General features: G+C 41.1%; 1 protein-coding gene across 1 annotated transcript in view; it reads left to right on the top strand.

The window, feature by feature from the left end:
- The window catches only part of CASTOR1 (cytosolic arginine sensor for mTORC1 subunit 1), a 328,065-nt gene that overhangs the window by 224,662 nt on the left and 76,662 nt on the right, over positions 1-26,741 (top strand). The window contains exons 5-7 of the mRNA XM_053699840.1: positions 4,080-4,203; positions 4,297-4,410; positions 4,736-4,818. Coding sequence (XP_053555815.1) covers positions 4,080-4,203; positions 4,297-4,410; positions 4,736-4,818 — 321 coding nt within the window. The remainder of the gene's footprint in view (positions 1-4,079; positions 4,204-4,296; positions 4,411-4,735; positions 4,819-26,741) is intronic.

Raw genomic sequence — 26,741 nt, 5'->3', positions numbered from 1 at the left:
ATATGGATAATAATAAAAGTGAAAATAAAATAAAGGGAAAGATTATAAAGAAGGAAAATTCTTAGGCTTATATTTATAACACTCAAAGCATATGTATATAAATATGCTTATCATAAAATGTCCAAAAATGGTTGTGGGCGATCTCAGAGGGTAACTTAGTCTCTGGTGCAATACTAAGTTGGTACGCTGGGCTGCTGGTCGAGTAATCGATCAGTGCATCTGTAGAGTGAACATAGAAAGACAGCGCCTCATAGTGCAGATAAACTCCAAACTCCATTTTTAACTTGAGGAAACGGCCAGGAGCTTGCGGCCGAAAAACGCGTTTTAAGCTCATTAAATAAAACAACCATTGTTTTTACCTTAAGCTTTGTTACAGCTTTTTTATCCTATTGCTTCCTGGGGACTTTTGAACTCACAAGCAGTATTTTATTCACGGACACTGCTGTTTACTCCCGATATAAAGTGGAAGCCGCACATTACAATCTGTGCCTGCTTAGAAGATCCTCTGTGGTTTACGGAGGAGAGTCCACGGCTGTGCTTTCGATTTTTTGGAGGATCCACATTCCAGCGTACTGACTGCTGCTGAATGTCAGCCTGCACATTCATACTTCTTTCTATAAGAGTGCCAGTACTCTTGTGAGTATATTTCCATTTGCTTGTCTATTTGTGATCTCACATTGTGGATGTTACTCAAATGTTCTGTCATCCTAGTGCCCTTTTTAGGTTGTTTTTTTTCTTTCTTGAGTTCCTTATGCTAGCTGGAAGCTAGCTTAGCATACTAATGCACTGTGGCTACTCACCCCGGCGAGGTCTACTCAGCGTTTCCTCCTTTCGAGGTTGATAAAATGAGCAGAGCCTTGAGTCCCTTAAGGGGGATTAGCCATGCTTTACAATCATGTTTTCTCTGTGCCTTTTCTTCTTTGTGGAAGAATACGGTAGTTTGTTCCCTTTCTTTAGTAAGGGTTGTGTTTGGAGACCGACTGCTGGGGACGGTGTCTCTTGGAGGCTGCTGACTCAGTCGAGTCTAGTTCCTGCGGTCTCTAGCAAGACTGTGGACTATCTGCGGACTATCAGTGTCCTTGAGCCTTTTCCTTTTTTTCAAAGTTGTTCTCGGCTTCGGATGAAGCGGGATTTTGTTGGGTAGGGATTTTCCAGCCAGGTGCCCTCAGAATGGACCGCCTCTTGTACCCTCCCGTTCTTTTGCATTCAGTGTCCTCTATAGCTTGGGTATTGTTTTCCCCAAAAGTAATGAATGCAGCTGTGGACTCTTTCCATTTATGAAGAAAATTATTTTTTCTGTGGGGCGTCTGTTATTTTTGTTCTTCTGGCACCTTTTCACCCTGATGTTTCTTCTACTGTTCCTTGTTCCTCGGCTGGATGACTGGGGGATGAGGGAAGTGGGAGGAGTATTTAAGCCTTTGGCTGGGGTGTCTTTGCCTCCTCCTGATAGCCAGGTTCTAAATTCCCAAAAGATATATATATATATATACATAGAGAGAGAGATATTATTTTCAAAATGTCATGCTGTATTTAAATAATGAAAGTTTCATTTTGACTTTCTTGACCTTTTAAACAACATATATAGCATGCAGCCAGCAAATACAGTGGGGCAAAAAAGTATTTAGTCAGCCACCAATTGTGCAAGTTCTCCCACTTAAGAAGATGAGAGAGGCCTGTAATTTTCATCATAGGTATACCTCAACTATGAGAGACAAAATGTGGAAACAAATCCAGACAATCACATTGTCTGATTTGGAAAGAATTTATTTGCAAATTATGGTGGAAAATAAGTATTTGGTCAATATCAAAAGTTCATCTCAATACTTTGTTATATATCCTTTGTTGGCAATGACAGAGGTCAAACGTTTTCTGTAAGTCTTCACAAGGTTGTCACACACTGTTGCTGGTATGTTGGCCCATTCCTGCATGCAGATCTCCTCTAGAGCAGTGATGTTTTGGGGCTGTCGCTGGGCAACACGGACTTTCAACTCCCTCCAAATGTTTTCTATGGGGTTGAGATCTGGAGACTGGCTAGGCCACTCAAGGACCTTGAAATGCTTCTTACGAAGCCACTCCTTCGTTGCCCGGGCGGTGTGTTTGGGATCATTGTCATGCTGAAAGATCGAGCCACGTTTCATCTTCAATGCTCTTGCTGATGGAAGGAGGTTTGCACTCAAAATCTCACGATACATGGCCCCATTCATTCTTTCATGTACATAGATCAGTCGTCCTGTTCCCTTTGCAGAGAAAAAGCTCCAAAGCATGATGTTGCCACCCCCATGCTTCACAGTAGGTATGGTGTTCTTTGGTTGCAACTCAGCATTCTCTCTCCTCCAAACACGACGAGTTGTGTTTCTACCAAACAGTTCTACTTTGGTTTCATCTGACCATATGACATTCTCCCAATCCGCTTCTGGATCATCCAAATGCTCTCTAGCATACTTCAGACGGGCCTGGACATGTACTGGCTTAAGCAGGGGAACACGTCTGGCACTGCAGGATCTGAGTCCCTGGCGGCGTAGTGTGTTACTGATGGTAGCCTTTGTAACGTTGGTCCCAGCTCTCTGCAGGTCATTCACTAGGTCCCCCCATGTGGTTCTGGGATGTTTGCTCACTGTTCTTGTGATCATTTTGACCCCACGGGGTGAGATCTTGCATGGAGCCCCAGATCGAGGGAGATTATCAGTGGTCTTGTATGTCTTCCATTTTCTAATTATTGCTCCCACAGTTGATTTATTCACACCAAGCTGCTTGCCTATTGCAGATTCAGTCTTCCCAGCCTGGTGCAGGTCTACAATTTTGTTTCTGGTGTCCTTCGACAGCTCTTTAGTCTTCACCATAGTGGAGTTTGGAGTGTGACTGTTTGAACTTGTTATCAGTATAAAAGACACCTGTCCACAACCTCAAACAGGTGCCATTAATACAGGCAATGAGTGGAGGACAGATGAGCCTCTTAAAGAAAAAGATACAAGTCTGTGAGAGCCAGAAATCTTGCTTGTTTGTAGGTGACCAAATACTTATTTTCCACCTTAATATGCAAATAAATTCTTTCCAAATCAGACAATGTGATTGTCTGGATTTGTTTCCACATTTTGTCTCTCATAGCTGAGGTATACCTATGATGAAAATCACAGGCCTCTCTCATCTTCTTAAGTGGGAGAACTAAATACTTTTTTGCCCCACTGTACATATTTGTGTCACTACATTACTTGCTTATACAATGGTCATTTACAGGGCACAAATGCCTCTATGTGAAGCTTTCACCTGTTGCTACAGTAGTACTGTTCCACCAGTCTTGCAATCTTTATGAAAATAAATGCACTCATTTTCATATGGCAGAGTATAGTTTTTACTGCTGATTGTACAGTATGATTTTTATATCTTTTATAGTGCTAGACTGCTTAGTCATAGTGTGATCGGGAAAATAGACTGCAAACAGTATATAATAGTAGCTGATTGTGTGATTTTATGGTTCTGTAAATGTCACCACTTTTACATTTTGCTATATGGGGAATGTCTGATGACTTTAACCACTTTGCTGCAGTAAAGACTGCATTTCTCTGCATTGCAACCTTCTGAAGGGTTAAAGGTGAAATTTAGAAACTCTGCTTCCTCAAGAGATTTATCTCAATATTTTGCTACTTTCAATGTTTGTTTGGAGAATACTCTATTTGTTTTAATTGGAATTACATGGTACATTTACTAGGCTTTAGGCACAGTTGCAATGTTTAATAAGAGTTTATATATCCTTTTTATATCACTTATTTCAGTACATAGACGGTGTATTATGTTTGCACATCAGTGCATAGAGGCACATGTATATATACACACTACTTTGTAAGCATGGAGGGTAAAACTCACTGGGGCTGTTTTGCATTAGAGAGCAGTGGGCAAGGGATATACAACTCACAGTTTTTATAACAATCGCATATCTGGATAAATGTAATTTTGTCCTGTTTTCTTCTTTTTATGTTACGTAAAAAACACATAGATCTGCTTTAATGACAAGAGTCTGGTTTACTAATTTCTAGAGCCTACCAAAACCATAGCATTCTTAACCAATTTGTTTTTCTTGGTAGTGTTTAATCTGACGGTCCACCCTGTGCAGAGCCCCCAAAACCGGTTCTGCATCCTGACTTTGGATCCTGACACCCTGCCGTCTATATCCACTATACTCCTTGAAGCTGTTTTCTATTCTCATGCGTGAGTATCACAGTGCACTATTTCTTCTGAGTCACATGCATGTTATATGAAGGACAATCTCTGATCAACCTGTTGTGTGACTTTCCCTTACAGTTCACCCAAAGAGACTCCCACAGGTTCAGCAGATCTGGAATACTTCCACTTTTTTGCGTTCTCCTTAATAGATGGTTATATCTCCATAGTTATGGACACAGAGACTCAGAAGAAGTATGTGTGAAATAGAACGGTAAAGTGAGCAAGAGATAACATTCTACAAAACTTTAGTCTGAACATTTTGGTTTCTCTCTATCAAACATTCCCTCAGTGGCTTGTAGTAAAGGGTTAACTGCACTACACATATACACGCACCACACCTATACACATACATGCAGCTTACACTGACATTTTTTTTAACTATAATGTATATATATATTCAACTTGTTTGCTCTCCTGTCAAAGTAGGTCATGAATAAAGTGTAGGTTTTGTTAATAATGAGAAAATGGTTAATGGTTATTTCCTTGACGTTCCAAGCATAATCATTTTATTTTTTAGGTTTCCACCTGACCTACTATTAACCAGTTCTGCTGGGGAACTTTGGCGGATGGTTAGAATCGGTGGGCAGCCCCTGGGTTTTGGTAAGTTTCTGTGGTTGTTTCTTTGTTGCTTGTTCACTGAACAGCAATACACATGATTTATAAACCAAAACATTTAGGAAGTGATATAGTTGACCGTATAACTGTAGCCAGGATATATTTTCACAAGAAAAGTACTTATTTTGTTCTGGGCTAATGATGGTTGTTACTATCACAAGTTCTTAAAGGGATAATTAATAACACTTTGTGTAAAATAAAAAAAAAATAGCTTCTCCTATGCTGTCTAAAGAAGACAAAAAGTGAATTCTAGTAAAATGCTGTGGGTGCCTAAACCAGCTTTGTGATTTGCTTAGAGCAGTGGGCAGGCTCATTTCCAACTAAATGGTCACAATTAAAGGGACATGAAACAAAACATTCAGATGGAGAATACAATTTGTTTTAAAAAATTTTTTCCAGTTTACTTCTATTATCAAATTTGCTCATTTCTCTTATTCTTTGCTGAAAATATACCTAGGTAGGTAGCGTGCACATGCCCGAAGCACTACATGACAGGAAATAGTGCTGCCATCTAGTGCTCTTGCTAATTTATAACATTGTTGCGAAACTAAACGATAGCAAGAAAACAAAGAACATTTGATAATATTACTAAATTGGAAAAACATTTAAAATTGTATTCTCTATCTGAATCATGAAAGAAAAATGTTGGGTTTCATGTCCCTTTAATATCCCTTTAATAATTTTAAACTGAGAACTTCCTGATGTGTAGGTCTATATTGAATAGGCCATTATTTTGAAAGGAGGAGCCATACTGGATTTTTGTTTCACTCACAGGGCCAGTGGACAAACTTTACGATTCTTGTTTATTGGATAAATTGCCTATGTTACTACACAAAGAGATGAAGAGTTTTTAGTGTAAATGATGCTTGAGTTTGGGACTATGTTACAAATGAACATAAAACAAAAGCTAAAAAAAGACTATCTGGCCCCAGTATAACATAAGCACACACATTAGTATTCTATTATTATTATACATGTGCAAAAAGTCAGGGTTTGTTATTAGTTTGTTAAACAAATCTCGAAAATGACCTCAGTCTGCAGCATTTGGCTCTTTACAGCTCTGGATTTATTACGAAAAAGTGCAACACACAAATATCTGCGCAAATCCAGATGTGCAATGCCTAATAAATCAGGTACCGGAAAGAGCCACTTGCAGCAGACGATGGGCAGGTTTGTTTGATAACGATTCCCGAATATTTGCACGTCTGTTACTTATTAAAAATGGTAGTTCTAAGTGTTCCTCTATTCTATGGGGGCAACAATCACCAGCCACATTGTAACCTAGAGCCCAGAAAAATGCCCCCTTTTTCTACATGTGTGTAATGAATAACTGCATTGCAAATGAGCTTCATACAAAATAAACGTTTTAACGTAGTTTAAAGTTATCTTTTTTTTTTTTTTTTTTTTTTTTAATTTGCTATGTTTTGCAGTCCTGGGATATACTCATTAGAAGCACTTTGGTTTTTGTTTATCTTACCACCTCTGCTGTGGCCAATAATGGACAGATATAAATGAGCTCCTGCACATATCAAGCAATCACTGTGCAGCATGTAAGACGATCAGGGTTATGCATTCCACCAAATTATAGGTAAAACAGGCAAAATATAAAATGTAAGTGCATTGAAATGTTGTTCCGCAATGCATAATTTTATATTTTATGGGACACCTTTTCAGTTTGATGTCCCTTTAAGACCTGGTCATGGTTAGCGGAAATCTGTACAACTGCTTGACACATTTGCCACTTGACATATTTTCTCAGCAACAAATCATAGCACTTCTTCCCTTTCTCTTTAGAACAAGAACCCCATAGATAAGGGTAATCTAAAGTATGAAAATAATATTAAGTATTTATTATTACAGACATTCGGCTAGATTACGAATTGTGCATTAGGGTAAAAAAGCAGCATTAAGAGGTCCTAAGGCTGCTTTTTTACGCCAGCTGGTATTACGAGTCTTGAAGGTTTAGGGTCACCGCACACTTCTTTGGCCTTACCGCAAAACGACTTACATAAACTTCGTAAAGTCTTTTTTCTATGGGACTTTCATAGCGCCGGTATTACGAGTCTGTCCTGGGAGGCCAAAAAGTGAGCGGTACACCCTACCCGGTCAAGATCCCTAACGGATTTAAAAGTCAGTACTTATGAGTTTTATGGTACAACGCTGTAGCATAAAACTCATAACTAAAGTGCTAAAAAGTACACTAACACCCATAAGCTACTTATTAACCCCTAAACCAAGGCCCTCCCGCATCGCAAATGCTATAATAAAATTATTAACCCCTGATCTGCCGCTCCGGACACCGCCGCCACCTACATTATATTTATGAACCCCTAATCTGCTGCCCCCAACATCGCTGACACCTACATTATATTTATTAACCCCTAATCTGCCGCCCCCAATGTCGCCGCAACCTACCTACACTTTGTAACCCCTAATCTGCCGCCCCCAACGTCGCCGCCACTATATTAAAGTTATTAACCCCTAAATCTAAGTCTAACCCTAAACCTAACACCCACTAACTTAAATATAATTTAAATAAATCTAAATAAATATTCCTATCATTAACTAAATAATTCCTATTTAAAACTAAATACTTACCTATAAAATAAACCCTAAGCTAGCTACAATATAACTAATAGTTACATTGTATCTATCTTAGGGTTTATTTTTATTTTACAGGCAAGTTTGTATTTATTTTAACTAGGTAGAATAGTTATTAAATAGTTATTAACTATTTAATAAATACCTAGCTAAAATACATACAAAAGTACCTGTAAAATAAAACCTAACTTAAGTTACACTAACACCTAACACTACACTATAATTAAATAAATTAACTAAATTAAATACAATTACCTAAATTAAATTAGCTAAAGTACAAAAAACAAACAAACACTAAATTACAGAAAATAATAAACAAATTACAGATATTTAAACTAATTACACCTAATCTAATAGCCCTATTAAAATAAAAAAGCCCCCCCAAAATAAAAAAAAACCTAGCCTATACTAAACTACCAATAGCCCTTAAAAGGGCCTTTTGCGGGGCATTGCCCCAAAGTAATCAGCTCTTTTACCTGTAAAAAAAATACAAATAACCCCCCCAACAGTAAAACCCACCACCCACACAACCAACCCCCCAAATAAAGTACTATCTAAAAAACCTACGCTCCCCATTGCCCTGAAAAGGGCATTTGGATGGGCATTTCCCTTAAAAGGGCAGTTAGCTCTTTTGCAGGCCCAAAGTCCCTAACCTAAAAATAAAACCCACCCAATACACCCTTAAAAAACCTAACACTAACCCCCTGAAGATCGACTTACCGGGAGAAGTCTTCATCCAAGCCGGGCCGAAGTCCTCAACGAAGCCGGGAGAAGTCTTCATCCAAGCCAGGCGAAGTGGTCCTCCAGACGGGCAGAAGTCTTCATCCAGACGGCATCTTCTATCTTCATCCATCCGGCGCAGAGCGGGTCCATCTTCAAGACATCCGACGCGGAGCATCCTCTTCATCAGACGACTAAAGCTGAATGAAGGTACCTTTAAGTGACATCATCCAAGATGGCGTCCCTTAGATTCCGATTGGCTGATAGAATTCTATCAGCCAATCGGAATTAAGGTAGAAAAAATCCTATTGGCTGATTTAATCAGCCAATAGGGTTGAAGTTCAATCCTATTGGATGATCCAATCAGCCAATAGGATTGAGCTCGCATTCTATTGGCTGATTGGAACAGCCAATAGAATGCAAGCTCAATCCTATTGGCTGATTGGATCAGCCAATAAGATTGAACTTCAATCCTATTGGCTGATTGCATCAGCCAATAGGATTTTTTTTCTACCTTAATTCCGATTGGCTGATAGAATTCTTTACAGGTAAAAGAGCAGATTTACAGGTAAAAGAGCACTCTTAAGGGCTATTGGTAGTTTAGTGTAGGCTAGGGGTTTTTCTTTCATGTAATTGGCAAGAGTCCATGAGCTAGTGACGTATGGGATATACAATCCTACCAGGAGGGGCAAAGTTTCCCAAACCTCAAAATGCCTATAAATACACCCCTCACCACACCCACAATTCAGTTTTACAAACTTTGCCTCCTATTGAGGTGGTGAAGTAAGTTTGTGCTAGATTTCTACGTTGATATGCGCTTCTCAGCTTTTTTTGAAGCCCGGTTCCTCTCAGAGTACAGTGAATGTCAGAGGGATGTGAAGGGAGTATTACCTATTGAATACAATGGTCATCCTAACGGGGATCTATTTCATAGGTTCTCTGTTATCGGTCGTAGAGATTCATCTCCTACCTCCCTTTTCAGATCGACGATATACTCTCATATACCATTACCTCTGCTGATTCTCGTTTCAGTACTGGTTTGGCTATCTGCTTTATGTAGATGAGTGTCTTTTGGGAAGTATGTTTCTTTTATTTAAGACACTCTTAGCTATGGTTTGGTACTTTATATTTAAAGTTCTAAATATATGTTTTTACTTATATTTGCCATGATTCAGGTTTATCAGTATATTTCCTTTTTGCAGACTGTCAGTTTCATATCTGGGAAATGCATTAAAAAAAAAAAAAAAAAATTCAAATTGACTCTTTTTTCCTAAATTGCGGGCTGTATTAGGCTCGCGAGAGCGCAAAATGCTATAATTTATTGCGTCATTCTTGGCGCGAGACTTTTTTGGCGTGAGAATTAAGTTTGTTGACGTAAATTCATCATTTCCGGCGTCTTAGTTGGCGCTGAGTTCTTCACGAGGTTGCGTCATCTATGACGCTCGTGTTTGTTGCAGACGTTTTTTGGCGCCAAAAAATATTTTGTCAGTTGTGGGCGTCATACTTGGCGCCAAACTTTTTGACATTATTTAAGACTTCATTTCTTTTTGCTTCTGGTTTCCAGAGGACTATTTTGTTTGCATTTCTTTCCCATTCCTGAATCTGTCATATAAAGAAATTGATAATTTTGCTTTATATGTTATTTCTCCAACATAGGTGTGTCCGGTCCACGGCGTCATCCTTACTTGTGGGATATTCTCTTCCCCAACAGGAAATGGCAAAGAGCCCAGCAAAGCTGGTCACATGATCCCTCCTAGGCTCCGCCTACCCCAGTCATTCTCTTTGCCGTTGTACAGGCAACATCTCCACGGAGATGGCTTAGAGTTTTTTAGTGTTTAACTGTAGTTTTTCATTATTCAATCAAGAGTTTGTTATTTTCAAATAGTGCTGGTACGTACTATTTACTCAGAAACAGAAAAGAGATGAAGAATTCTGTTTGTATGAGGAAAATGATTTTAGCAACCGTAACTAAAATCCATGGCTGTTCCACACAGGACTGTTGAGAGCATTAACTTCAGTTGGGGGAACAGTTTGCAGTCTTTGCTGCTTGAGGTATGACACATTCTAACAAGACGATGTAATGCTGGAAGCTGTCATTTTCCCTATGGGATCCGGTAAGCCATGTTTATTACGATTGTAAATAAGGGCTTCACAAGGGCTTATTTAGACTGTAGACATTTTTTGGGCTAAATCGATTGATATTAACACTTATTTAGCCTTGAGGAATCATTTATTCTGGGTATTTTGATATAATAATATCGGCAGGCACTGTTTTAGACACCTTATTCTTTAGGGGCTTTCCCAAAGCATAGGCAGAGTCTCATTTTCGCGCCGGTGTTGCGCACTTGTTTTTGAGAGGCATGGCATGCAGTCGCATGTGAGAGGAGCTCTGATACTTATAAAAGACTTCTGAAGGCATCATTTGGTATCGTATTCCCCTTGGGTTTGGTTGGGTCTCAGCAAAGCAGATACCAGGGACTGTAAAGGGGTTAAAGCTTAAAACGGCTCCGGTTCCGTTATTTTAAGGGTTAAAGCTTCCAAATTTGGTGTGCAATATTTTCAAGGCTTTAAGACACTGTGGTGAAAGTTTGGTGAATTTTGAACAATTCCTTCATGTTTTTTCGCAATTGCAGTAATAAAGTGTGTTCAGTTTAAAATTTAAAGTGACAGTAACGGTTTTATTTCAAAACGTTTTTTGTACTTTCTTATCAAGTTTATGCCTGTTTAACATGTCTGAACTACCAGACAGACTGTGTTCTGAATGTGGGGAAGCCAGAATTCCTATTCATTTAAATAAATGTGATTTATGTGATAATGACAATGATGCCCAAGATGATTCCTCAAGTGAGGGGAGTAAGCATGGTACTGCATCATTCCCTCCTTCGTCTACACGAGTCTTGCCCACTCAGGAGGCCCCTAGTACATCTAGCGCGCCAATACTCCTTACTATGCAACAATTAACGGCTGTAATGGATAATTCTGTCAAAAACATTTTAGCCAAAATGAACCCTGTTCAGCGTAAGCGTGGATGCTCTGTTTTAGTTACTGAAGAGCATGACGACGCTGATATTAATATCTCTGAAGGGCCCCTAACCCAATCTGAGGGGGCCAGGGAGGTTTTGTCTGAGGGAGAAATTACTGATTTAGGGAATATTTCTCAGCAGGCTGAATCTGATGTGATTACTTTTAAATTTAAATTGGAACATCTCCGCATTTTGCTTAAGGAGGTATTATCCACTCTGGATGATTGTGAAAATTTGGTCATCCCAGAGAAACTATGTAAAATGGACAAGTTCCTAGAGGTGCCGGGGCTCCCAGAAGCTTTTCCTATACCCAAGCGGGTGGCGGACATTGTTAATAAAGAATGGGAAAGGCCCGGTATTCCTTTCGTCCCTCCCCCCATATTTAAAAAATTGTTTCCTATGGTCGACCCCAGAAAGGACTTATGGCAGTCAGTCCCCAAGGTCGAGGGAGCGGTTTCTACTTTAAACAAACGCACCACTATTCCCATAGAGGATAGTTGTGCTTTCAAAGATCCTATGGATAAAAAATTAGAAGGTTTGCTTAAAAAGATGTTTGTTCAGCAGGGTTACCTTCTACAACCCATTTCATGCATTGTCCCTGTCACTACAGCCGCATATTTCTGGTTTGATGAACTGATTAAGGTGCTCGATAGTGACTCGCCTCCTTATGAGGAGATTATGGACAGAGTCAATGCTCTCAAATTGGCTAATTCTTTCACTCTTGACGCCTCTTTGCAATTGGCTAAGTTAGCGGCTAAGAATTCTGGGTTTGCTATTGTGGCGCGCAGAGCGCTTTGGTTGAAATCTTGGTCGGCTGATGCGTCTTCCAAGAACAAGCTACTAAACATTCCTTTCAAGGGGAAAACGCTGTTTGGTCCTGACTTGAAAGAGATTATCTCTGATATCACTGGGGGTAAGGGCCATGCCCTTCCTCAGGATCGGCCTTTCAAGGCAAAAAATAGACCTAATTTTCGTCCCTTTCGTAAAGACGGACCAGCCCAAGGTGCTACGTCCTCTAAGCAAGAAGGTAATACTTCTCAGGCCAAGCCAGCTTGGAGACCAATGCAAGGCTGGAACAAGGGAAAGCAGGCAAAGAAACCTGCCACTGCTACCAAGACAGCATGAAATATCGGCCCCCGATCCGGGACCGGATCTGGTGGGGGGCAGACTCTCTCTCTTCGCTCAGGCTTGGGCAAGAGATGTTCTGGATCCTTGGGCGCTAGAAATAGTCTCCCAGGGTTATCTTCTGGAATTCAAGGGACTTCCCCCAAGGGGAAGGTTCCACAGGTCTCAGTTGTCTTCAGACCACATAAAAAGACAGGCGTTCTTACTTTGCGTAGAAGACCTGTTAAAAATGGGAGTGATTCATCCTGTTCCATTGAGAGAACAAGGGATGGGGTTCTACTCCAATCTGTTCATAGTTCCCAAAAAAGAGGGAACATTCAGACCAATCCTAGATCTCAAGATCTTAAACAAATTTCTCAAGGTCCCATCTTTCAAGATGGAAACCATTCGAACTATCCTTCCTTCCATCCAGGAAGGTCAATTCATGACCACGGTGGATTTAAAGGATGCGTATCTACATATTCCTATCCACAAGGAACATCATCGGTTCCTAAGGTTTGCATTCCTGGACAAACATTACCAGTTCGTGGCGCTTCCTTTCGGATTAGCCACTGCTCCAAGGATTTTCACAAAGGTACTAGGGTCCCTTCTAGCTGTGCTAAGACCAAGGGGCATTGCAGTAGTACCTTACCTGGACGACATTCTAATTCAAGCGTCGTCCCTCCCTCGAGCAAAGGCTCACACGGACATCGTCCTGGCCTTTCTCAGATCGCACGGCTGGAAAGTGAACGTGGAAAAGAGTTCTCTATCCCCGTCAACAAGGGTTCCCTTCTTGGGAACAATTATAGACTCCTCAGAAATGAGGATTTTTCTAACAGAGGCCAGAAAGACAAAGCTCCTGGACTCTTGTCGAATACTTCATTCCGTTCCTCTTCCTTCCGTAGCTCAGTGCATGGAAGTGATCGGGTTGATGGTAGCGGCAATGGACATAGTTCCTTTTGCGCGCATTCATCTAAGACCGTTACAACTGTGCATGCTCAGTCAGTGGAATGGGGACTATACAGACTTGTCTCCAAAGATACAAGTAAATCAGAGGACCAGAGACTCACTCCGTTGGTGGCTGTCCCTGGACAACCTGTCACGAGGGATGACATTCCACAGACCAGAGTGGGTCATTGTCACGACCGACGCCAGTCTGATGGGCTGGGGCGCGGTCTGGGGATCCCTGAAAGCTCAGGGTCTTTGGTCTCGGGAAGAATCTCTTCTACCGATAAATATTCTGGAACTGAGAGCGATATTCAATGCTCTCAAGGCTTGGCCTCAGCTAGCGAGGACCAAGTTCATACGGTTTCAATCAGACAACATGACGACTGTTGCGTATATCAACCATCAGGGGGGAACAAGGAGTTCCCTAGCGATGGAAGAAGTGACCAAGATCATTCTATGGGCGGAGTCTCACTCCTGCCACCTGTCTGCTATCCACATCCCGGGAGTGGAAAATTGGGAAGCGGATTTTCTGAGTCGTCAGACATTGCATCCGGGGGAGTGGGAACTCCATCCGGAAATCTTTGCCCAAGTCACTCAACTTTGGGGCATTCCAGACATGGATCTGATGGCCTCTCGTCAGAACTTCAAAGTTCCTTGCTACGGGTCCAGATCCAGGGATCCCAAGGCGGCTCTAGTGGATGCACTAGTAGCACCTTGGACCTTCAAACTAGCTTATGTGTTCCCGCCGTTTCCTCTCATCCCCAGGCTGGTAGCCAGGATCAATCAGGAGAGGGCGTCGGTGATCTTGATAGCTCCTGCGTGGCCACGCAGGACTTGGTATGCAGATCTGGTGAATATGTCATCGGCTCCACCTTGGAAGCTACCTTTGAGACGAGACCTTCTTGTTCAGGGTCCGTTCGAACATCCGAATCTGGTTTCACTCCAGCTGACTGCTTGGAGATTGAACGCTTGATTTTATCGAAGCGAGGTTTCTCAGATTCTGTTATCGATACTCTTGTTCAGGCCAGAAAGCCTGTAACTAGACAGATTTAACATAAAATTTGGAAAAAATATATCTGTTGGTGTGAATCTAAAGGATTCCCTTGGGACAAGGTTAAGATTCCTAGGATTCTATCCTTCCTTCAAGAAGGATTGGAAAAAGGATTATCGGCAAGTTCCCTGAAGGGACAGATTTCTGCCTTGTCGGTGTTACTTCACAAAAAACTGGCAGCTGTGCCAGATGTTCAAGCCTTTGTTCAGGCTCTGGTTAGAATCAAGCCTGTTTACAAACCTTTGACTCCTCCTTGGAGTCTCAATTTAGTTCTTTCAGTTCTTCAGGGGGTTCCGTTTGAACCCTTACATTCCGTTGATATTAAGTTATTATCTTGGAAAGTTTTGTTTTTAGTTGCAATTTCTTCTGCTAGAAGAGTTTCAGAATTATCTGCTCTGCAGTGTTCTCCTCCTTATCTGGTGTTCCATGCAGATAAGGTGGTTTTACGTACTAAACCTGGTTTTCTTCCAAAAGTTGTTTCTAACAAAAACATTAACCAGGAGATTATCGTACCTTCTCTGTGTCCGAAACCAGTTTCAAAGAAGGAACGCTTGTTGCACAATTTGGATGTTGTTCGCGCTCTAAAATTCTATTTAGATGCTACAAAGGATTTTAGACAAACATCTTCCCTGTTTGTTGTTTATTCAGGTAAAAGGAGAGGTCAAAAAGCAACTTCTACCTCTCTCTCTTTTTGGATTAAAAGCATCATCAGATTGGCTTACGAGACTGCCGGACGGCAGCCTCCCGAAAGAATCACGGCTCATTCCACTAGGGCTGTGGCTTCCACATGGGCCTTCAAGAACGAGGCTTCTGTTGATCAGATATGTAGGGCAGCGACTTGGTCTTCACTGCACACTTTTACCAAATTTTACAAGTTTGATACTTTTGCTTCTTCTGAGGCTATTTTTGGGAGAAAGGGTTTGCAAGCCGTGGTGCCTTCCATTTAGGTGACCTGATTTGCTCCCTCCCCTCATCCGTGTCCTAAAGCTTTGGTATTGGTTCCCACAAGTAAGGATGACGCCGTGGACCGGACACACCTATGTTGGAGAAAACAGAATTTATGTTTACCTGATAAATTTCTTTCTCCAACGGTGTGTCCGGTCCACGGCCCGCCCTGGTTTTTTAATCAGGTCTGATAATTTATTTTCTTTAACTACAGTCACCACGGTACCATATGGTTTCTCCTATGCTATTATTCCTCCTTAACGTCGGTCGAATGACTGGGGTAGGCGGAGCCTAGGAGGGATCATGTGACCAGCTTTGCTGGGCTCTTTGCCATTTCCTGTTGGGGAAGAGAATATCCCACAAGTAAGGATGACGCCGTGGACCGGACACACCGTTGGAGAAAGAAATTTATCAGGTAAACATAAATTCTGTTTTTTTCTCTTACATATTGCAAGATCTCAATCTGATCCTGTCTCAGAATCTACTACTGGAATCCTGTTGCCTGATGTCTGTTCTACCAAAGCTAAGTGCATTTGTTGTAAACTTGTGGTAACTGTTCCTCCGGCTTTAGTTTGTGATAGTTGTCATGACAAACTTTTACATGCAGAGAATATTTCCATCCGTAGTAGTTCATTACCTGATGCTGGTCCATCAACATTTAATGCTCAGAATATTCCTGTTAATTTGAGAGAATTTGTTTCTAATTCCATTCAGAAGGCTTTGTCTGCCATACCGCCTTCTAATAAACGTAAAAGGTCTTTTAAAACTTCTCATAAAGTTGATGAATTTTCAAATGACCGATAACATTCTGATTTATCTATCTCTGATGAGGATCTGTCTGGTTCAGAAGATTCTGCCTCAGATATTGACACTGACAAATCTTCATATTTATTTAAAATGGAGTATATTCGTTCCTTATTAAAAGAGGTGTTGATTGCATTAGATATGGAGGAGACTAGTCCTCTTGATATTAAAACTAGTAAACGTTCGTTTTTTAAACCTCATGTAGTTATTCCTGAAGTTTTTCCAGTTCCTGATGCTATTTCAGATGTGATTTCTAGGGAATGGAATAGACTGGGTACTTCTTTTACTCCTTCAAGGTTTAAAAAACTGTATCCTTTGCTGACTGATAGATTGGAGTTTTGGGAAAAGATCCCCAAAGTTGATGGGGGCCATCTCTACTCTTGCTAAGCGTACTACTATTCCTACGGAAGATAGTACTTCTTTTAAAGATAGGAAACTTGAATCTTATCTAAGGAAGGCTTATTTATGTTCAGGTCATCTTCTTAGGCCTGCTATTTCTTTGGCTGATGTTGCAGCTGCTTCAACCTTTTGGTTGGAAACCTTAGCGCAACAAGTACCAGATCATAATGTGTATAGCATTGTTAAGTTAATTCAACATGCTAATAATTTCATTTGTGATGACATTTTTTATATCATCAGAATTGATGTTAGATGTATGTTCTTAGCTAGAAGAGCTTTATGGCTTAAATCTTGGAATGCTGATATGACTTATAAAACAACGTTGCTATCTCTTTCTTTCCAAGGTAATAAATTATTTGGTTCTCAGTTGGATTCTATTATTTCAACTGTCACTGGGGGAAGGGAGCTTTTTTGCCTCAGGATAAAAAATCTAAGGGTAAATCTAAAGCTTCTAACCGTTTTCGTTCCTTTCGACAAAATAAGGAACAGAAACCTAATCCTTCCCCTTAAGAAACGGTTTCCAATTGGAAGCCTTCCTCAGTCTGGAATAAATCCAAGCCATTTAAGAGATCTAAACCAGCCACCAAGTCCGCATGAAGGTGCGGCCCTCATTCCAGCTCAGCTGGTAGGAGTCAGACTAAATTTTTCAAGGATGTTTGGATCAATTCAGTCCAAAATCATTGGATTCAGAACATTGTCTCTCAGGGGTACAGAATAGGTTTCAAAGTAAGACCGCCTGTGAGAAGTTTGGATCAATTCAGTCCAAAATCATTGGATTCAGAACATTGTCTCTCAGGGGTACAGAATAGGTTTCAAAGTAAGACCGCCTGTGAGAAGTTTCTTTCTCTCACGCATTCCAGTGAACCCAGACAAAAGCTCAGGCTTTCCTGAAGTGTGTTTCAGACCTGGAGATATCTGGGGTAATTGTGCCGGTTCCTTTTCAGGAACGGGGTCTGGGGTTTTATTCAAATCTGTTCATTGTCCCAAAGAAAGAGAATTCTTTCAGACCAGTTCTGGATCTAAAAATTTTGAATCGTTATGTAAGAATACCAACATTCAAAATGGTGACTATAAGGACTATTCTGCCTTTTGTTCAGCAAGGGCTTTATATGTCCACAATAGACTTACAGGATGCATATCTTCATATTCCGATTCATCCAGATCACTATCAGTTCCTGAGATTCTCTTTCCTAGACGAGCATTAACAATTTGTTGCTCTTCCTTTTGGCCTAGCGACAGCTCCAAGAATCTTTTCAAAGGTTCTCGGTGCCCTACTCTCTTTAATCAGAGAGCGGGGTATTGCGGTGTTTCCTTATTTGGACGATATCTTGGTACTTCCTCAGTCTTTACGTTCTGCAGAATCTCACACAAATCAACTAGTGTTGTTTCTTCAAAGACCTGGTTGGAGGATCAATTTGCCAAAAAGTTATTTTTGTTCTCAGACAAGGGTAACCTTTTTAGGTTTCCAGACAGATTCAGTAGCCATGACTTTGTCTTTAACAGAAAAGAGACGTCTGAAATTGGTTGCAGCCTGTCGGAACCTTCAGTCTCAGTCATTGCCTTCAGTGGCTATGTGCATGGAAATTTTAGGCCTCATGACTGCAGCATCGGACGTGATCCCCTTTGCTCATTTTCACATGAGACCTCTCCAGCTTTGTATGCTAAACCAATGGTGCAGGGATTATACAAAGATATCACAATTAATATCCTTAAATCCCAATGTTCGACTCTCTCTGACTTGGTGGTTAGACCATCATCGTTTAGTTCAGGGGCTTCTTTTGTTCGTCCAACTTGGACCGTGATCACAACAGATGCGAGTCTTTCAGGTTGGGGAGCTGTCTGGGGATCTCTGATAGCACAGGGGGAGGCGAGATTACCAATCAATATTTTGGAACTCTGTGCGATTCTCAGAGCTCTTCAGTTTTGGCCTCTACTGAAGAGAGAGCCGTTTAATTGTTTTCAGACAGACAATGTCACAACTGTGGCATATGTCAATCATCAGGGTGGGACTCACAGTCCTCAAGCTATGAAAGAAGTATCTTGGATACTTGCTTGAGTGGAATCCAGCTCCTGTCTAATTTCTGCGGTCCATATCCCAGTTATAGACAATTGGGAAGCGGATTATCCCAGTCGCCAGACTTTACATCCGGGAGAGTGGTCCCTGCACCCAGATGTGTTTTTTCAAATTGTTCAGATGTGGGGGCTTCCAGAAATAGATCTGATGGCTTCTCATCTAAACGGGAAACTTCCCAGGTACCTGTCCATGGATCCTCGGACGGAAGCAGTGGATGCATTGACACTTCATTGGAGTTATCAACCTGCCTATATTTTTCCGCCTCTAGTTCTTCTTCCAAGAGTGATTTCCAAAATCATCATGGAGCGTTTGTTTGTACTGCTGGTGGCTTCAGCATGGCCACACAGGTTTTGGTATGCGGATCTTATTCGGATGTCCAGTTGCCAACCTTGGCCACTTCCGTTAAGGCCAGACCTTCTATCTCAAGGTCCATTTTTCCATCAGGATCTCAAATCATTAAATTTGAAGGCATGGAAATTGAACGCTTAGTGCTTAGTCATAGAGGTTTCTCTGACTCCGTGATTAATACTATGTTGCAGGCTCGTAAATCTGTTTCTAGAAAGATCTATTATCGAGTTTGGAAGACTTACATTTCATAGTGCTCTTCTCATAAATTCTCTTGGCATTCTTTTAGAATTCCTAGAATTTTACAGTTTCTTCAGGATGGTTTAGATAAGGGTTTGTCTGCAAGTTCCTTGAAAGGACAAATCTCTGCTCTTTCTGTTCTATTCCACAGAAAAATTGCTAAACTCCCTGATATTCATTGTTTTGTACAGGCTTTGGTTCATATCAAGCCTGTCATTAAATCAATTTCTCCTCCCTGGAGTCTTAATTTGGTTTTGAAGGCTTTACAGGCTCCTCCGTTTGAGCCTATGCATTCTCTGGACATTAAATTGTTTTCTTGGAAAGTGTTGTTCCTTTTGGCCATCTCTTCTGCTAGAAGAGTTTCTGAATTATCTGCTCTTTCTTGTGAGTCTCCTTTTCTGATTTTTCATCAGGATAAGGCGGTTTTGCGGACTTCATTTAAATTTTTACCTAAAGTTGTGAATTCCAACAACATTAGTAGAGAAATTGTTGTCCCTTGTTTGTGTCCTAATCCTAAGAATTCTCTGGAGAGATCTTTATATTTTTGGATGTGGTAAGAGCTTAGAAATATTATGTTGAAGCTACTAAAGATTTCAGGAAGACTTCTAGTCTATTTGTTGTCTTTTCTGGTTCTAGGAAAGGTCAGAAGGCTTCTGCCATTTTTTTTGGCATCTTGGTTAAAGCTTTTGATTCATTCTTATTTGGAGTCGGGTAAATCCCAGCCTCAGAGGATTACGGCTCATTCTACTAGGTCAGTTTCCACTTCCTGGGCTTTTAAGAATGAAGCTTCTGTTGATCAGATTTGCAAAGCAGCAACTTGGTCTTATTTGCATACATTTACAAAATTCTACCATTTTAATGTTTTTTCTTCTTCAGAAGCAGTTTTTGGTAGAAAAGTTCTTCAGGCAGCTGTTTCAGTTTGATTCTTCTGCTTATAATTTCAGTTTTTTTCATTATAAGATTTAAACTTTTGATTTGGGTTGTGGATTAATTTTTTTACCGGAATTGGCTGTCTTTTTATTTTGTATCCCTCCCTCTCTAGTGACTCTTTCTTGGAGTTCCACATCTTGGGTATTTGCTATCCCATATGTCACTAGCTCATGGACTCTTGCCAATTACATGAAAGAAAACATAATTTATGTAAGTATTTACCTGATAAATTCATTTATTTCATATTGGCAAGAGTCCATGAGACCCACCCTTTTTATGGTGGTTATGATTTTTTTGTATAAAGCACAATTATTCCAATTCCTTGTTGATGCTTTTTACTCCTTTCTTTATCACCCCACTTCTTGGCTATTCGTTAAACTGAATTGTGGGTGTGGTGAGGGGTGTATTTATAGGCATTTTGAGGTTTGGGAAACTTTGCCCCTACTGGTAGGATTGTATATCCCATACGTCACTAGCTCATGGACTCTTGCCAATATGAAAGAAATTAATTTATCAGGTAAATTCGTACATAAATTATGTTTTTTTATTTTGGGGGGCTTTTATTTTAATAGGGCTATTAGATTAGGAGTAATTAGTTTAAATATCTGTAATTTGTTTATTTTCTGTAATTTAGTGGGAGTTTTTTTGTACTTTAGCTAATTTAATTTAGGTAATTGTATTTAATTTAGTTAATTTATTTAATTATAGTGTAGTGTTAGGTGTTGGTGTAACTTTGGTTAGGTTTTATTTCACAGGTACTTTTGTATTTATTTTAGCTAGGTAGTTATTAAATAGTTAATGACTATTTAATAACTATTCTACCTAGTTAAAATAAGTACAAACTTGCCTGTAAAATAAAAATAAACCCTAAGATAGCTACAATGTAACTATTAGTTATATTGTAGCTAGCTTAGGGTTTATTTTACAGGTATTTACGTTGGGGGCGGCAGATTAGGGGTTAATAAATGTATGTAGGTTGCGGCGACATTGGGGGCAGCAGATTAGGGGTTAATAAATATAATGTAGGTGTCGGCGATGTTGGGGGCAGCAGATTAGGGGTTAATAATATAATGCAGGTGTCGGCGATGTCGGGGGCAGCAGATTAGGGGTTAAGTGTAAGATTAGGGGTGTTTAGACTCGGGGTTCATGTTAGGGTGTTAGGTGTAGACATAAATTTTATTTCCCCATAGGAATCAATGGGGCTGCGTTAGTGAGTTTTACGCTGCTTTTTTGCCAGCTCTCCCCGTTGATTCCTATGGGGAAATCGTGCATGAGCACGTACAACCAGCTCACCGCTGACTTAAGCAGCCCTCGTATTGGAGTGCGGTAAGGAGCAACATTTTGCTCAACACTCACTTCTTGTCTTTTAACGACGGGTTTCTGAAAACTCGTAATACTAGCGCTACAGGTAAGTGAACGGTGAGGGAAAACTGCTCATTAGCACCGCACAGCCTCTAACGCAAAGCTCGTAATCTAGGCCATTGTAATTAATGAAAATTTGTGCAATTTACAAATTTTACTTTCTTTATAATGACACGGTGAGTCCACGGATCTTAATAATTATTATTGGGAATATCACCCCTGGCCTGCAGGAGGAGGCAAAGAGCGCCACAACCAAAGCTGTTAAATACCACTCCCCTTACCCACAAACCCCAGTCATTCTCTTTGCTTGTAATTGCATGGAGGTGGTAAAGTTGGTGTCTGATTCTTCAATGAAGAGTTTATTTTTGTGTGTTAAAACATTGGTAGCGTTTTTTTGACAGGCAGTTTTTATAAACATTTGGAGTCCTCTTTGTTTTCCTCCCGGCGGTGTTTTACTAACTGTCATGCCGACCGAGAGGTTGTGTATACGCCCACAATGGGCGAAGTTTTGGTTTGTTTGGCACGAGGGTTGCGCGCTCTTCCTCTCTGTGTGTTTTGCATTACGGAAGTGAGAGGTTCATTCTGTGTCGACTCCAGTGCTGCAGTTTCCTGGTGGAGTTTCAGCGTGACCAGTTTGTCTCATGTGCACATGTTATCCTCCGGTTGGTAGGAGGTTCATTTAGCACCTCAGTGGGTAGTGTGCAGAGGTGCTTGAAGGGCTCAGGGCTCAGGGTTTTTTATTTTTATTTGCTGTAGCGCAGTAGAGTTATTCAAAAAGACAGTAGTGTTATTTAAAGAGCCATTAGCGCTATTTAAGGAGACAGTAGCGTTTTTTGTGATTTAATTTCTCTAACATTGGTGTGTCCGGTCCACGGCTTCATCCTTACTTGTGGGATATTCTCTTCCCCTACAGGAAATGGCAAAGAGAGCACACAGCAAGAGCTCTCCATATAGTCCCCCCTCTGGCTCCGCCCCCCAGTCATTCTCTTTGCCGCTCTGAACAAGTAGCATCTCCACGGGGATGGTAAAGAGTATGTGGTGTTAGTTGTAGTTTTTTATTCTTCTATCAAGAGTTTGTTATTTTAAAATAGTGCCGGTTTGTACTATTTACTCTAAAACAGAAAAAGATGAAGAGTTCTGTTTAAAGAGGAGTATGATTTTAGCAGCAGTAACTAAAATCAATTGCTGTTCCCACGCAGGACTGTTGAGCCCAGAGAACTTCAGTTGGGGGGAACAGTTTGCAGACTTTTCTGCTCAAGGTATGACTAGTCCATTTTCTAACAAGACATAGTAATGCTAGAAGACTGTCATTTTCCCTTTTTGGGATCGGTAAGCCATTTTCTTAGACTCATAACAGAATGAAGGCTTATTAATGGGCTATATACTGGTTGACACTATTGTGGGCTAAATCGATTGATTTATACAATATTTATATCATATTTATATGGCATTTAGAGTGTTTTTGTGTAGTTAAATACACTTTTGGGAACGTTTTTTTTCACCTGGCATTTGGTTAGACTACTATTCCAGTCAGAAAGGCCCCTTCACTCTAGTATGCAGAGGAAGGAGGCCCCATTTTCGCGCCTCTGTTGCGCAGTTTAATTCCAAGGCAGTGCATGCAGCTTCATGTGAGGGGTCCTGTGGCTCAAAAAACGGACTCAGGAAGGTTCATTTCAATGGTGAATAACTCTCAGGGAAGGTAAAAAGCCGCAGCAAGGCTGTGGCAGTGATTGTAATGTGTTAAGATTGTTGATTTGAACAAATAGCTCTGGTTTGTTCATTTTAAGGGTTAAAGTCTTGAAACTTTGTGTGCAATACTTTCAAGGCATTAGGACTCTGGGGTGCAAATTTTGTAAAAATCGGATATTGCCTTCATAGTTTTTCAAACTTGCAGAAATAAAGGGTGCCTTTTTATTATTTAGATTGAAATAGTTTTTATTATTGTTGTACAGTATTAACAATACACAGGTCATTTCGGTGGAAAAGACAGTAGACAAATTTCAAACAAATATAAGCCATTTAACAGTCTCTAATGGTCCACCGCTTCCTCCCTTTTAATAACTTCTGTTAGTCGCTCTTTACCATGTGTCATCAATCAAAGCTCCTATTGAAGCCAACAATTATTTATTACATTTTTCCGTATATAAACATATGTAACAATCAACATATTTAACTAATGTAACCCTTATGCCAGTCAACTGCACAGCCTTTTTATTATTTAAAGGGACAGTAACGGTTTTGTTTAAAAACGTTTTTATTGCATTATTAGCCTGCCAAATTCTGTCTAACATGTCTGTACCTTCAGATAGCATATGTTCTGTGTATATAGAGGCCAAGGTGGTTCCCCCTTTAACTATTTGTGCAAAATGTGCCAGGGCGTCCAAACAGTCAGGACAGTGATGTCACATTTAATAAAATTGCCCAAGATGAAGGTAGTGGGGATAGTTTCCTCATCCTCTCCTTCTGTGTCAACACCAGTTTTGCCCACGCAGGCGATACCTAGTACATCTAGCGCGCCAATGCTTGTTACTATGCAGCAATTAACTACTGTGATGGATAATTCTATAGCAAATTTATTATCCAAACTACCATCATTTCCTAGAAAGCGTGATTGCTCAGTTTTAAATACAGAGGATGAGCAAGTTGGTGCTGATGATATCTTATCTGTTATACCCTCACATCAATCTGTATTGGCAGTGAAGGAGGGTCTGTCTGAAGGGAAAATTTCTCAGCAGGCAGAACCTGATATCGTGGCATTTAAATTTAAGTTAGAACATCTCCGCGCCCTGCTTAAGGAGGTGCTAACTACGCTCGATGATTGTGATTCTTTGGTAATTCCAGAGAAGCTGTGCAAAATGGACAGATTCTTAGAGGTCCCAGTGCACGCTGATGCTTTTCCGATACCCAAGAGGGTGGCGGACATAGTGACTAAGGAGTGGAAAAGGCCAGATATACCTTTTGTTCCACCTCCCATATCCAAGAAAATGTTCCCCATTGTCGACCACAGAAGGGACGCATGGCAAACGGCCCCTAAGGTTGAGGGGGCAGTTTCAACGCTAGCCAAGCGCACAACTATTCCTTGCGCTTTCAAAGATCCTATGGATAAAAAAATTGGAAGGATTGCTAAAAAAGATATTTGTACCAGCAAGGTTTCCTTCTTCAACCAATTTCGTGCATTATTCCTGTCACCACGGCAGCGTCTTTTGGTTCGAGTAACTAGAAAATTCGCTCCAAAAGGAGACTCCATATGATGAAGTCATGGACAGAATTCACGCACTAAAGTTGGCTAATTCCTTTATTTTGGATGCCGCTTTCCAATTTAAGTTAGCGGCGAAAAATTCAAGTTTTGCTATAGTAGCGCGCAGAGCGCTTTGGCTAAAATCTTGGTCGGCGGATGTGTCGTCCAAAACTAAATTGTTTAATATTCCTTTCAAGGGTAAGACCCTTTTTGGGCCGGAATTGAAAGAGATTATTTCAGACATTACTGGTGGTAAGGGCCATGCTCTCCCACAGGATAAACCTTTCAAGGCTAAGAACAAATCTGATTTTCATTCCTTTCGCAATTTCAGGAACGGACCAAATCCTAACTCTGCAGCCTCTAGACAAGAAGGCACCGCTTCCCAGCCTAAACCAGCATGGAAACCATTGCAAGGCTGGAACAAGGGTAAACAGGCCAAGAATGCTGCTGCTGCTGCTACCAAGACAGCATGAAGGGGTAGCCCCCGATCCGGGACCGGATCTAGTAGGGGGCAGACTTCTCTCTTTGCTCAGGCTTGGGCAAGAGATGTTCCGGATCCCTGGGCACTAGAAATAGTCTCTCAGGGGTATCTTCTAGAGTTCAAGGAACTTCCTCCAAGGGGAAGGTTCCACATGTCTCGCTTATCTTCAGACCAGATAAAGAGACAGGCATTCTTACATTGTGTAGGAGACCTATTAAAGATGGGAGTGATACACCCAGTTCCGATAGCGGAACAAGGTCTGGGTTTTTTTTTTTTTTTTTTTTTTTACTCAAACCTGTTTGTAGTTCCCAAAAAAAAAAGAGGGAACTTTCAGGCCAACAATCCAAGAGGGTCAATATATGACTACCGTGGACTTAAAGGATGCGTACCTGCATATTCCTATCCACAAAGATCATCATCAGTTCCTGAGGTTCACCTTCTGGACAAACATTACCAGTTCGTGGCTCTTCCGTTCGGTTTAGCCACTGCTCCCAGAATTTTCACAAAGGTGCTAGGGTCCCTTCTAGCGGTGCTAAGACCGAGGGGCATTGCTGTAGCACCTTATCTAGACGACATTCTAATTCAGCGTCGTCTCTTTCCAAAGCAAGGGCTTATACAGACATTGTTCTAGCCTTTCTCAGATCTCACGGGTGGAAGGTGAACGTAGAAAAGAGTTCTCTGTCCCCGTCTACAAGAGTTCCCTTTTTGGGAAATATAATAGATTCTGTAGAAATGAAGAACTTCCTGAGAGAGGTAAAAAAATTAAAGCTTCTAGACGCTTGTCAAGTTCTTCACTCTATTCCTCAGCCTTTCCATAGCTCAGTGCATGGAGGTAATAGGATTAATGGTTGCAGCAATGGACATAGTTCCCTTTGCTTGAATTCATCTAAGACCATTACAACTGTGCATGCTCAAACAGTGGAATGGGGATTATGCAGACTTGTCTCCCCAGATTCAAGTAGACCAGATATCCAGGGACTCACTCCGCTGGTGGTTGACTCTAGATCACCTGTCTCTGGGAATGAGTTTCCGCAGTCCAGAGTGGATCTTCGTCACGACCGACGCCAGTCTCTTAGACTGGGGTGTGGTCTGGAACTCTCTGAAAGCTCAGGGTCTATGGTCTTGGGAAGAGTCTCTTCTTCCGATGAACTTTTTAGACTGAGAGCGATAATCAATGCGCTCCAGGCATGGCCTCAACTAGCGGAGGCCAAATTAATCAGATTTCAGTCGGACAACATGACGACTGTAGCGTACATCAGGGGGGAACAAAGAGTTCCCTGGCGATGAGGGAGGTATCCAAGATCATCAAATGGGCGGAGGATCACTCCTGCCATCTATCTGCAATTCACATCCCAGGAGTAGACAACTGGGAGGCGGATTATTTGAGTCGTCAGACTTTCCATCCGGGGGAGTGGGAACTTCACCCGGAGGTTTTTACCCAGTTAACACATCTTTGGGGCATTCCAGATATAAATCTGATGGCGTCTCGCCAGAACGCCAAGGTTCCTCGATACGGGTCCAGATCCAGGGATCCCAAGGCGACACTAGTGGATGCATTAGTGGCGACCTGGTCGTTCAATCTAGCTTATGTGTTTCGACCGTTTCCTCTCCTTCCCAGGCTTGTAGCCAGGATAAAACAGGAG

Source organism: Bombina bombina, chromosome 2, assembly GCF_027579735.1.
Source record: "Bombina bombina isolate aBomBom1 chromosome 2, aBomBom1.pri, whole genome shotgun sequence".
Classification (NCBI taxonomy): Eukaryota; Metazoa; Chordata; class Amphibia; order Anura; family Bombinatoridae; genus Bombina; species Bombina bombina.
This window is presented reverse-complemented; position numbering and strand designations above follow the sequence as displayed.